A 12,873-nucleotide genomic window follows, 5' to 3' on the forward strand; every position below is an offset into this window, starting at 1 on the left:
GTGTGGATTGGTATATATGTGTGTGGATTGGTATATATGTGTGTGGATTGGTATATATATGTGTGTGGATTGGTATATATATGTGTGTGGATTGGTATATATATGTGTGTGGATTGGTATATATATGTGTGTGGATTGGTATATATATGTGTGTGGATTGGTATATATATGTGTGTGGATTGGTATATGTGTGTGGATTGGTATATGTGTGTGGATTGGTATATGTGTGTGGATTGGTATATGTGTGTGGATTGGTATATATGTGAGGATTGGTGTATATGTGTGGATTGGTATATATGTGTGGATTGGTATATATGTGTGGATTGGTATACGTGTGGATTGGTATACGTGTGGATTGGTGTATATGTGTGGATTGGTATATATGTGTGGATTGGTATACGTGTGGATTGGTATACGTGTGGATTGGTATACGTGTGGATTGGTATACGTGTAGATTGGTAAGTGTGTGAGAGTGATGGGTGTTATGCTGTACCATTTCCAATGTCTTTTTTCATGATCTAATTATGCTCTAAAAGTGCATCATAACTCCCATCACTCTATACTGTTCCATACAGTGGCAGAGCTGGGAGGCAGAGGCCTTGCAACCCCACCGCAGGACTCCTGAAAGGTAAGTGAACTTCAAAGAGGGAGAGGGTAGATAGTTAGGAGGGGGTAGTTGCGGCGGGCTTAAGGGGCTCTGCGTTAATGCGGCCATATAGGACCAGTCAGTCCGGTCCTGAGTGGGCCTATTTTAAGGTGGGGGCCTGGAGCTGCAGCTCCATTAGCCCCTAAGTCAATCCTGCCCTGCCACAGGCGCGGTCGCAGTTGCTGCTTGCTTCGGCAACAAGGTAAGTAGGGTGAGGGAGGGGGGTGCAGTGAGAAGGGGCAGAGGGGGGTTAGATAGTGAGAAAGGGGGAGGGGATAGATAGAGGCGCTACATATTGAGAAGTGGGGAAGGGGGTTACATAGTGAAAAGGGGCATATAAGATGAAGAGAGGGGGTAGTGTGAATGCGTATGAGAATGAATGAATAAATGTGTGGATGAATTGTGTGAATGCGTATGACAATTAATGAATTCATGTGAGGATGAATTGCTTGAATGATTTGTGAGACTGCATTAATGAATGTGTTAATGATTTGTGTGAATGATTAAATGCAAAGGTGGTACATGAAGGGTGGGCTTTAACAATAAATAAATAAATAAATAAATATGGGCTGCTCAGGCTTAAATGCCCGGGCCTATTTTTTGTCCCAGTCCGGGCCTGGTGCCAAGAGTGTGCGTGTGCGCACGGGGGGGGGTTCTGTGAGCAACCTCAAATGATTTCAATTGGGTCCTTGTCAGTATATATTTTCAGCGACTTCACCTTGTAAATTAGTGGCTTTGTATTCAAATAAACTTTATAACACATCATAAAAAAAGCTGAGGGGTTAGCTAAATCATTCTGATGGTTATTATTATTATGTTGATGAAGGGCTCATGTAATCATCCTAAAGCATGTGTTAAGGCTTAAATCTTGTTGGAACCAAATTAATTATTTCAGATAACACTTGGCACACACTTTATCTCACAATTCTAATTTGTAAATCTCCGTATGTACTTGGGACACATATACCGCTCTTTCACAGTTGTTTTAATACAGGGCCGTCCAACCTGCGGCCCTCCAGCTGCTGATGGACTACATCTCCCATAATGCTCATTCAGCTAAGGGGCTGGCTGAGGAGGATGGAAGATGTAGTCCTGCAGCAGCTGGAGGGCCACAGGTTGGACGACCCCTGTTTTAATATATTAATTTATTTAATATATTATCTTTTTTAGCATTATTATACAAAATATTTTGCAAAGACAGTATGAGCTCCAGCAGTCTTATGAAGGTGGCATTCACACACCAATTTAACTCGAGAAACTTCTTCTTGTGCTGCCAAATTATTTTAGACAAGATTTTGTTCTTAGGTATCAAAGACAAGAAGGCCTGTTTGTCTAGAGGGCAGAGTGCTTGTTGCTACAATTTGATAATGTTAACGGCAATTTCATGTTTTTTTTGTGCAGAAGGAATACAGGAAAGACTTGGAAACAGAAATTAAGGGGAAAGGAATGCAAGTTTGTGCTGATAACCCAGAGATACAACGTATAAAGAGGGTATCCGAAATGGTCAGCCAGGTTAGTATAAGAAATATACAATTTATATGTTATACAGGTAATTTAGGCACCCAAAATTATTTACCATAGTAAGGGAATTCAGAAGGCTCTCTGTAGTTCTATATGCAGTTGCCTTATTTGCTAGAGAACAGGGTGTGGGGTACTGTAATTCTACTGTTTTCCATGTGGTTTTCTGCATATTTTATTTTATACTTTCAGTACTTTTATTAACTCTGGACATAGGACTTTCAGGTTTGTGGGAAATCTGTCAAGAAGTTCACAGCTTCCACCAAGTTACTCAAAGTCACTGTACACCCCCTGGCAGGCACTTGGTACCACCATGGAAATCTAGCTGCTAGCTAGCAAGTGCAGAGGGCTTCATTGCTAATGACTGTAGACCATGTCTTCCCAACCACAGTCACCTGAGTGATATTCTATACAGTAAAAAGCAGATTGTTATACAAACAATAATACAGTACTCAAAATTGTATTTTACTTTTATAGTTAGTCAGTGTGTTGGTTTGGGGGTTACAATTTACTTATTTTACAATGAAATACATCTCATTAACATGGCCTGGAACTTCCAATGCAGAAAGAGTACAGGAAGGACCTGGAGACCGAAATCAAAGGGAAAGGAATGCAGGTTGGTCCAGATATTCCAGAGCTACAGAGAGCCAAAAGAGCTTCTGAGATCATAAGTCAGGTTAGTATGAAGCTCACTAATCCATTCTCATAATATGTGATTCACATAAGCCCACAATATTACCAGCTACTGCATCTTTGTAAACACTGTCAGTTCCTAGTGTAGATAAAGCAGTTGGCTTTATCGGTGTCAGAAAATGACAGAACCGCTATAATAAAACACTGAACACATTATGTTGCTTTGACTGACCAGTTCTAGCAAATTACTACTATACATAACGGGCTTGCAGGATATTGTACATCGGGTATTGCAGCAACGGCCCCACAACGAGAGTGAGTAAAGTAAATTATTGCCAATGTCACCTAAATTAAGTGCTGATTTTTTTAATTTAGTAATCAGTGACATTTTAGCAAACATGATGTTATCTCTTTTGCTTTTGCCATCAGTTCCCCTGGAAATAAATTAATAATTTGTGCAAGCTGTCGGTTTTCTAAATATTGATTCCTTGTAGATCTTAGGAATTTCTAATGCCAGAAGTTTCCAAATGTAGTTTAATGAAATAATAAGTGTTCTGTCCACATTACTTGTTGCAAATAGTCCTGCTTTCACTTAAAAGTGGTTTCAAGGAGGCAAAGGTAAGAAATCACATTATTTATTAATACTTATTTATTTTTCCTTAGAAAAAATACAAAGATGAAGCTGGCAAAATGCTTTCTACATATTCCATAGTAGCAGACACTCCAGAAATTGAGAGAGTCAAAACCACCCAAAAGAACATAAGTTCAGTGAGTATTTTAGATAAATATACTTTTAAGAACAAAGTGTCCCGGCATTGCTTGCCTAATAAATGTATCCAGTATAACCTTGAATTATATTGCAAATGTAGTATTTTTCATAGTGTGTTAGAAATTGCATTTGCAAATGCTTAATTTAGTGTTGTTGCACTTGAATTGGTGCAATTCTAACAAACTCACAGTAGGACTGCAAAATAATTTAGGGTAAATTTAGTCGCCAGAATTTTTCTTCATTCCATTCATTCGATTGACACCATTAGACTGTTCACCAGAGAACTTGGCTGTTCAATGCTGCTAAATTGGACAGTGAAAGCTTGTGAAATTAATAATATTAGAACATAAGTTCATTTCTGAGATGAGAAATCACTTTATTATAAGTGGTATTATTATGAATTCATAAAGTGCCATCATATTTTGTAGCGCTTTACAGGTTAACTGGAGTGTCATATTTAAAAATCACTCTTACCAAATAATGGCCAAATACTTCATTTCTGGAGCACCGTCATACTTAAATACTGAAATATTAGCTTAATAATGCATTTGTTTAAGATTTCTTTATTTTTTGATTATTTTTGAGAAAGTGCTTAATGCAATATTTAAGTTGTAATTACATTATTTGTAATTTTAGGTGTTATATAAAAAGGAGGTGGGGGCTGGCACGGCTGTTAGGGAAACGCCAGAGACTGAACGAGTTAAGATAACCCAGCAAAATATCAGTGCAGTAAGTAAACAGTAGCTTTTACTGTATCGACCATCCATATAAATATGGATGCTTTTTGGTTGTTGCTTTTTTCACATGAACCAGTACCAAGATGTGTGTTTTGAAGACATTGTTATAAAAAAGTGGTTCTCAACTACAATTGTACAATAAACAGGAGCATTCCCTTTGTTTCTATGATGCTAAACCGAAATACAAAATTGTGCACCAGAATCACATAACTATAAACATATGTTGGTCTTTAACCTTTGATAAATATATAATTTACATCATGTACAACTGCTTATATAAGAATTCACAAGTGGTCCAGATAGCCCAATAAAGACCACAGGGTGGAACTTTTCATATCTATTCACTAACTATTTCAAAGAACTAACTCATCAGCTTTCTCATAGTTAATCTACTTGTGTCCTTCCTGCAAGTTCCTCGAATTTAGGGCAGTTCATGGAAGCTGGTAGATGTTCAGGGAATGTTAGTTAACACTTTAACACGTTTAGCCTTTGGTTTTAGTGATTTAACCTCGTGGTTGAGCGTGTGGGAATGTGTCAATAAAATCTTGCTGTAAAGATTTCACAGGTAAACATCTGATTTAGACTACTATTGCAGTCTATGTATTAATAATGTATGCATCAATTGCATGTTCAGATATGGGAATTTCATTCTGTCTATATTATATAGGTAAAATATAAAGAAGATATTGGACCTGCCACGGCCATCTCAGATCTACCAGAAATAAAGAGAGTTAAAGAAAACCAAAAACATATTAGCAATGTAAGACAATTGTTCTGTATTTGAAACGTGGCACCTGTGCCTGTATGTCTCATGTTCTATGCAGCTGTAGCAATGTTTCTCCAAACTGAATAAAGATTGTACACTCTGAAATAAAAGCTTCTTGATTATTATGATTAACAGGTACAGTACAGAGAACAGCTGTATAAAGCCACCCCTGTCACCATCACTCCAGAAATGGAACGCGTCAAGAAGAATCAGGAACATTTCAGCACGGCAAGAACTCCCAACATATATCTTCATAGCGTTTTACATTTTTATGTGCACTGCAGAAAATTCTTTCCATAATATTTATGACCTGTTAGTCATGGGGGAAAGAGTATGGGTGCGGGAAACTGAATATCCCACCAACGATTTGGGTCATTTCAACAGCTTTAATGGAAAATTTCATATTTTAGTCATAAATTATGATGAATAGGACTCATCTCTTGTTACATTTTCTCAAGCAGGGTCATCTTTTCCACTGAATACAGGAAAAAAAAAAATAAAGAGGATTTTTGCACAAGAGAAAAATTTGCCTTAAAACATTTACTGTTTGTGGTACCTGAGGACTTGGTATTGAGAAGCTCCAAGATTACCCAAAAATATTGCTCTTTAGGGCAGATAAAGTAAACAGAACTTAAGTTTAAAATTTACCTTTTAAGAACTTTAGTATATGATATAATAGGGGCCCCTTGGTACGAGCTCATGTCAGATACGTTGGCAATAAAGGTGATATTCGTAAACATTTTCTTGCTCCAGATTTTTGATAGCCGTATTGTGTTTTTTACATCGGAATTGTACTAAATCTTATTGTGTTCTGACTCTACTGTCTCCTTTGTCCTCAGGTTCACTACAAGGAAAAAATAGGAAAAGCTACTGACGTTAGCCTTACCCCTGAGATGGAGAGAGTAAAAAAGAATCAGGAAAACATTAGTTCGGCAAGTTTCATATTCAGGAATTTGAGGATTTACTCTAATTAAATTTCTATATCCATTTATTTGAAATAAAGCATTTTGTTTAACAAGTTACAATTACCCTCACTCCATGACCCCTTTGGTGTTGAATGTAAGTTAGGTAAAACTGATATGTTGCGGGTTTTATTTTTGGTTATCCTTATTATAATCCCTTTTTCACAGTTCTCCCAGTGGTTACTGCTCTGTGACCTCCAACGGTCTTACAATATAAACCGATTGAAAGTCCAGTCCTTCAATTAGGGTTTATTTTGGGTTTGTATGGTCTAACGGAATAAACGTCTTACTGTCTTACTGTTTTCATCCAGGTTAAGTACAGCAGTGATTTGAAGCAAATGAAAGGAAGATCTAATGTAAATTTAGACACACCAGAAATGAGACATGTCAAAGAAACACAAAACAACATATCAATGGTAGGGTGTTGGGACATTGTCACGCTAGCTGGAACGTTCAAATTAAAATGCATGTAGCAGAGATTTTATCTTACTTTTCGAAACTACAGCAACTATATACCTACTTACAAGCACATTCAGTCCTTACCTTTTCAAGTGCAGCTGAACATTGACGTCAATCACTTTGTTGGAACACTAATAAAATCTTTGTCTTAACCGGATTGCGTATTTGTTTTTAACTCGCACGTAACTGAACCTGACACAGTCTGAGTGTGATGCACGGTGCGTTCTCATCTGCATGACTGCACAAGTGATGCTGTTTGACACACTAATTTTGTTTGCTTGAAGTGTAAGAATTTATTTTGTTCATTACCACGTGTATGTTATTGGCAAATTATTTATGCAATTGACTTGTATGTCAGTATTCATAACAATCTGCAATATAATTGTTAATTTAGGCTACGTGTGTTGATATAAATTCTAATAAAACCGACAAATGAAATGTGGCAGGATCCCAGTGTGTTATCTGAACACATTGAATATGAAGCTATACATATTATATTGGTATAGTGTCATCAATATAGTTTACATTTCTGGGAAGTATAAGGTTATATACTGTATTTTTGTAACAAGGTATTGTAACTTTCACACGTGGAAATCTCAAATTACTGTCACATTCATTTAAACTCAAATATGTTACTAAGATGTTGGAACTGGACTGAAATATTGGGTAAGTTGTAGTTTCAGCTACAATGAAGTGGCATGACTTCTGCGGCCTTCAATATACTTGTCTTAGACTTAGGAAGTTAATTGTTCACTGTAGTTAAGAAGGAGACGTGACTCCATATTTGTGCACACCCAAAGTTTATTCTCACTCAGCCTTTCACTTTGAATCTTGAGCCAACTTGGCCAACATGGGCCTCCGTTGACCCTGTTATTTGTATTTCTTATAATTCACGAATATATAATACACAACAAATAATTCAGCACGTTAAATCTCTTGATTACTTTCAGATTAAATATCATGAAGATTTTGAGAAGACAAAAGGTAGAGGATTCACCTCAGTTGTGGACGATCCAGTGACTGACCGTGTAAGAAAGAACACACAAATTGTCAGTGATGCTGCCTACAAAGGGGTTCATCCTCATGTTGTTGAGATGGATCGAAGACCTGGGATGATTGTGGGTGAGTTTATCAGAAATCAAGATCCAGGAGGCACTATACTCAAGCCAGCAGTGTACTTGGTTCTCACTGGTTAGAACAGCGGCTGAAATTTCATAGAGTAGATATTAGTTGCAGATGAGTTGGATATTTTCTTTGGCTTTGTACTGGATCTGTTTGCAACATAACCGGAGGATTTTAACCTTTTTATTCTAGGTTATGTAAGATTATTTTATTATTATTATTATTATAGTCCACTTAACACAAACCATTTGAATTGTGTTATCAACTTTTCAAACTATATTGACTTTTTTTGCCCCTAGTTTTAAAAATTAAGAGTAGTTACACACTACTTTTACTACATTACTCAGAGGGTTGAGTAGTTTTATATTACTATATTTTTGAATATGATAGCCCAATGGAACGTAAGAATGGAGAAAATGGAGCATTGAGGGTGAGTTGTGAGTGAATCAGAAAAATATCAAGCTACTTAAGTTAACTGTGTGACTTTTGAATTCCGTAAACAATTGTGGTTTATGGTAGAGATCCATGGTGCAGCTGCCGTTAAGATGCTTTTAACAGAATAGTATTGCTATAGTACTCAGAATTGGTTTGATCTCCGTATTATGGGTTAAATGGGCAAGGCGGTGGCAGAAACAGTGAGCTAAAGCTTGTAGCCTACCAATTTTATGTCCCGGCCTCCCAGAGGCAAAAATTTTGCCAGACCAATAGTGGTGCAAGGGTTGAGCTTATGAGCTTACATGTGTTCCACTTGCAAATGCTTAAACACATGTTCAGCCGAACTTACCTCCCTGAGCTACCGAAGGAGAGTGAAAGAAGGAGGGAAGAGAAGGAGAGAATCGATGTGTAAGTTTATGGTGTTAGAGTATGTGTGTCTGAGTTTGTGTGTTTATGTGTATAAGTGAATTGTCATGTGTGCCTGGAGCTCACCGTTGTGTAGCAGTGGCTGCCTTCAGCTCTAGGTTGTATAACAGTGCCTGTATACAGTTCTCCATTGTGTAGAAAGGCCTGCCTACAGTTCTCCATGTTTATGCAACTGGGTGGCCTTGTTAGGCCCTCCCAAAAGCTTCATTGTCCCCGGAGCCCTTGCATTTTCCCCCTGTATTGTCACCCAAACCCTAAGAAACTCTCTTCATGTACTGCCTACCTTTTGTCCAAATACGGTACTAAAGCCCGATGTTTATTGAAAGTAGGAATTAGTAGGTTTGGATTTGAGCGCTGGTAGAACTGGCAATAGTACAAAGAAGTGGCCACATTCTTGCTGGGATTTAATGTTCAAAACACAAAGGAATGTTCAGGTTTGGGCAAATCTCTTTTTTAATAGTGTCTGAAAAATACAGAAACATTTAAAAAATTTTAACACAACAGATAAACAATTTTTATGCTCTATAGATGAAGGTCCTCTTTTATTAATAAATATATTTATAAGGGCACCAGCATAGTGTTATTAACATGGGTAATTACAAAATTAATAACATTAAAAGTGGCAATATGCAAACGAACAATAACATGACCATGCATAACACATTCTGGTACAGAAGAAGAGGGCCTTGCTCTTGTGAGCTTATAAGCTAAAAGGTTGGTGGTATAGTTATCTATTTACAATATATTCACACATGCGGTGGCCCACATTTCCCTATACCGCACAATATCAATGTTGCAAATACATTCAATCATTTAAAAAAATATTATCTTTTTAGAATCACTATCAGCACCATATTAAAACAATCCCTTTATTCTAGATATTGCTACGCATCTTTTATATATCAATAATTATTTTAATAATAATTTTGCTTGTTGTGTTGCTAAAGGAGTACATATTGGTGTTTTGGCACTTTATTTTTATCAGCATTATATTTTTTTTTATATTTGCCTTTTGCTAATCTCTGACTTGTCCTTGTACTTGGAATTTATTTTCGCTTCTTCCTCTTATCTGTCTTACACCTTTCCTTTTCCTGCTTAAGACCTCAAGGTTTGGCGCACTGATCCAGGCTCCATCTTCGACATTGATCCTCTGGAAGACAATATCCAGTCTAGGAGTCTGCATAAGTTAACTGGTATTTCTGACTGATGCCGTAAACTCCCCAAAAATATGAAATTCCCACACAGTTTTAAAATCTCATAATTCTAATTAATCATATAGATGTTTTTATAGCTCATTGATAAAAATAGATATTATTAAATAGAATTAATTAGCAATAATAACTAAGTACAAAAACCCATTGATTCTTCAATGACATAGAAACACAGAACTTGATTGTGAGGCTGTTCAACTTACCCTCTCAGGACGTTTCTATCGTAATAGTGCCTTTCAAAACATGTAGCTCATTAACAACAACCACAACTAAAAAATATCTGTGGCACAGAACGTGATACGAAATTAATGCCAAAGTTTAGCTTTGAATAGATGCCAAATGTTCTAATAAAGATAGCGCTCACTGTTCTTTGTGGTTGGTAATATCAGCTTTTTTTGTAACCAAACCACTTGCATTCTGTAATATTAACGCACCCTTTTCTAGGTCACATATAAATGATACATTGAGGCTAAACTTTGCGTTGTTATTTCTTGATTTTGTTTTGTTTTATATCTTATTCTATTATTTCCAGTAATTTGTTACAATAGCGTTCCTTTGCTTTTAGAGAAAGCAAGCCTTTATAGTAAGCACTGTTGCCACTCTGCTGGGGCTGCTGCATTGAGTCAGGGTGATGACAGGTCAGAAGTATCCGAGATGAACCCTAGTTTTTCTTACTGCAGTGAGGGCACCAGGGTATCTGAAGAAGGAGGTAACATTATATTTAGTACTGTACATTATTAAAGCGGCTGTCCCCCTATGAACATGTTAGCTTTGGTGAATATTGCCTCCATGGAGAGCCAGGTTGCCCTTATGGCAAAACAGGCAGTTGTCTCTTTCCACAATTATGTTCTGGCGCACTTGAGAGCATGTAGGTAATTTTTCGAATAGGCTAATTCATTTAGAACACCTGATCATGGTGTGACTTTAGTATATAAGTTCTAATCTTTAACCAATGTACTATAAAAATAAATATCATGGGGACAGCTGTTTTAAATACTAATAACACATGGGTGTTGTGCAGTGGATCACTTTAAGGAAAGATTAACATTGATCATGGTATTCAAATATGTTTGTCACAGCAGCTGTGAATAATATTCAGGACATTTGATGAACCTAAATAAAAAGAACTTCCTGTCTTCCTCTCATTATTTTACCAGTGATAATGTGATTGTGCTGTTCTGTTTTTTTCTATAGCTAGGTAAGACAGCATTCTGACTTTTTGTCAGATGTCATTGACTTATAGACCATAGATGCCAAATAGTAAACTAATAACATGAATACGGACTTCAGTAATATGGAAAAGCAGATTTGATATGTTCTAATGTACTTGTATCTTGGGCCATATGACATGCCATTGTTATTTTTCTGGTCATGGATGGCTACTGTGGGCTTGATGCATTGCTTGGCTCTATACTAGAGTGGAAGCTAAGCTGGAACAGGTGATAAGCACGGCTTCTCTTTACTGCAGTCCTAGCAGCATCCGTAAATATGCAGATGGGCAACTTTTGTGTACCACAAGGGACGCAGCTGGGCTTATCAACCCAGTACAGAAACCAGGCTGTTCTCTGGCTTGGTCCATACTTCTTCCCGCTCCCGCGTCTCTAACATGTACACAGCCTCTTATTACTTTGAGCTTTATGCACTGTGGCCAACATTCTATGCATGGTTCCATGTGCCTTCTTGGACATTACTGTTCCTATAAACAATTGTGTATGGTCTGTGCTTTTACAAAACTACTGAATGGTTCAAGAATAATGTGATTCACCAAAACAGAACATTACCTGTTTCAATATATGTATACATTCTTAATATCAGCTTTCTTGTAATTTTAGCAGAGTATAGTTTAGAATACTTATATTTTAGTATATTATAATATTAGTATATTATATTATATATTATATATACACCTGGGAACTCTCAGGATTTGGCCCCAAGTCTCAAGGTTTTTGCCTTAATCTCAGGGTCCCAGGGTGAATGGGCAGATTCTCAGTGTCACACAGTCTGGAGCTGACATCATAGATAAGAATCCTAATGATTTTGCTACCAGTATGTTATGGTTGATATCCCTGCGTCAATGAGGACCACTATTAGGGTCATTTGGGTAATACATTTAGCGAGTCACCACATAAAATCTTTAAAAGGCTATAAAAGGGTTAATATTTCAAGAATCCCAGGGTCCGCTCATTTAGAAAGTTTCCAGGTATAATTATAGTATAGTTTAACAAATCTACATGAAAGACCTCATGGCTACAGGGGCTCCTAGACAATGTGTCCAGTGTGCCAAAAGGATAATCCAGGATTGAACAAGAGTTTGTTTTGGTTTTGTGATACTACTTCGTATTGTATTTGGGACTTTGCCAAGAATTGCTCTTGTATACATGGATCAATGTATTTTTCTGAATGTTTATCTATGTGACAGAAAGGGCTATTACACACGGGTTACCCTGCAGCTACCGTCCTTTTCCGTGGTCCTACGGTTTTGGCTGGTAATGGCTGTATTTTTGTAAGTGTCCCTGGTTAGAGGAGCCATCTGGTCACCTTGTACTACACAGCTTTGCATCAGTGTGAATTTTCAGATGGATAGTTACTGTTCATGCAACAGAAAGGGATGCTTTACTAATGTTATTGTTTTAACAAACACTATGATATGTAACTTTCATGTCTCCTCTGCCTGTTTATCATATTATCCCAGGCCTCCTGAAGAAAATGTGTTGTGGCTTCATCTTTTTCTTTAGATCTTCTAATATTAGTCTCTCCACCTAATGTATCCGTTTCTCTTAGTCTGTCAATTCTAGTCTTGTCATATCCCTTGAATTTTTTGAAGCGCTGCATACATTGTTGGAGCTATATAAATAAAAGATACTAATATTATATATAATTATCTGGATAGATCTCCACATACAACTGTTTCACTGTTTACAAAGGTTATTTTGGTATGTTACTGTGTTCTAAAGATTTTCCCATTGCATCTAGACATTCACATCTAGGGTTTTCATACCTACCCTCTTTCCGGGAACATACATTCGGACAGCACTTTACATGTGCTGATCACAAACATGTGAAATGTATGTGTCCCTAAAAAGATGGTAGAATGGCAACCCTAATCACAGGTAAGTCATTCCGTCATTATTACTCTGTGGGTTTTGGTCAGGTTTCACCATTTCACCATTCGCCATTTGGATCTTTAAT

The 12,873-nt window shown here is 37.0% G+C and overlaps 2 protein-coding genes across 5 annotated transcripts in view; one reads left to right on the top strand and one right to left on the bottom strand.

Moving 5' to 3' along the window:
• The window catches only part of NEBL (nebulette), an 83,439-nt gene that overhangs the window by 68,588 nt on the left and 1,978 nt on the right, over positions 1 to 12,873 (top strand). The window contains exons 17-27 of one of the 4 annotated variants that reach the window (XM_053468187.1): positions 2,048 to 2,158; positions 2,730 to 2,840; positions 3,461 to 3,565; positions 4,203 to 4,295; positions 4,971 to 5,063; positions 5,205 to 5,297; positions 5,909 to 6,001; positions 6,343 to 6,447; positions 7,441 to 7,612; positions 9,574 to 9,666; positions 10,250 to 10,393. In XM_053468187.1, the coding sequence (XP_053324162.1) occupies positions 2,048 to 2,158; positions 2,730 to 2,840; positions 3,461 to 3,565; positions 4,203 to 4,295; positions 4,971 to 5,063; positions 5,205 to 5,297; positions 5,909 to 6,001; positions 6,343 to 6,447; positions 7,441 to 7,612; positions 9,574 to 9,666; positions 10,250 to 10,393 (1,213 nt within the window). The remainder of the gene's footprint in view (positions 1 to 2,047; positions 2,159 to 2,729; positions 2,841 to 3,460; positions 3,566 to 4,202; positions 4,296 to 4,970; positions 5,064 to 5,204; positions 5,298 to 5,908; positions 6,002 to 6,342; positions 6,448 to 7,440; positions 7,613 to 9,573; positions 9,667 to 10,249; positions 10,394 to 12,873) is intronic. The other 3 variants (XM_053468188.1, XM_053468189.1, XM_053468190.1) reach the window with 3 other exon arrangements.
• The window catches only part of PLXDC2 (plexin domain containing 2), a 286,125-nt gene that overhangs the window by 28,535 nt on the left and 244,717 nt on the right, over positions 1 to 12,873 (bottom strand). The window lies entirely within an intron of this gene.

This window comes from Spea bombifrons, chromosome 5 (assembly GCF_027358695.1).
Source record: "Spea bombifrons isolate aSpeBom1 chromosome 5, aSpeBom1.2.pri, whole genome shotgun sequence".
Lineage (NCBI taxonomy): Eukaryota > Metazoa > Chordata > Amphibia > Anura > Pelobatidae > Spea > Spea bombifrons.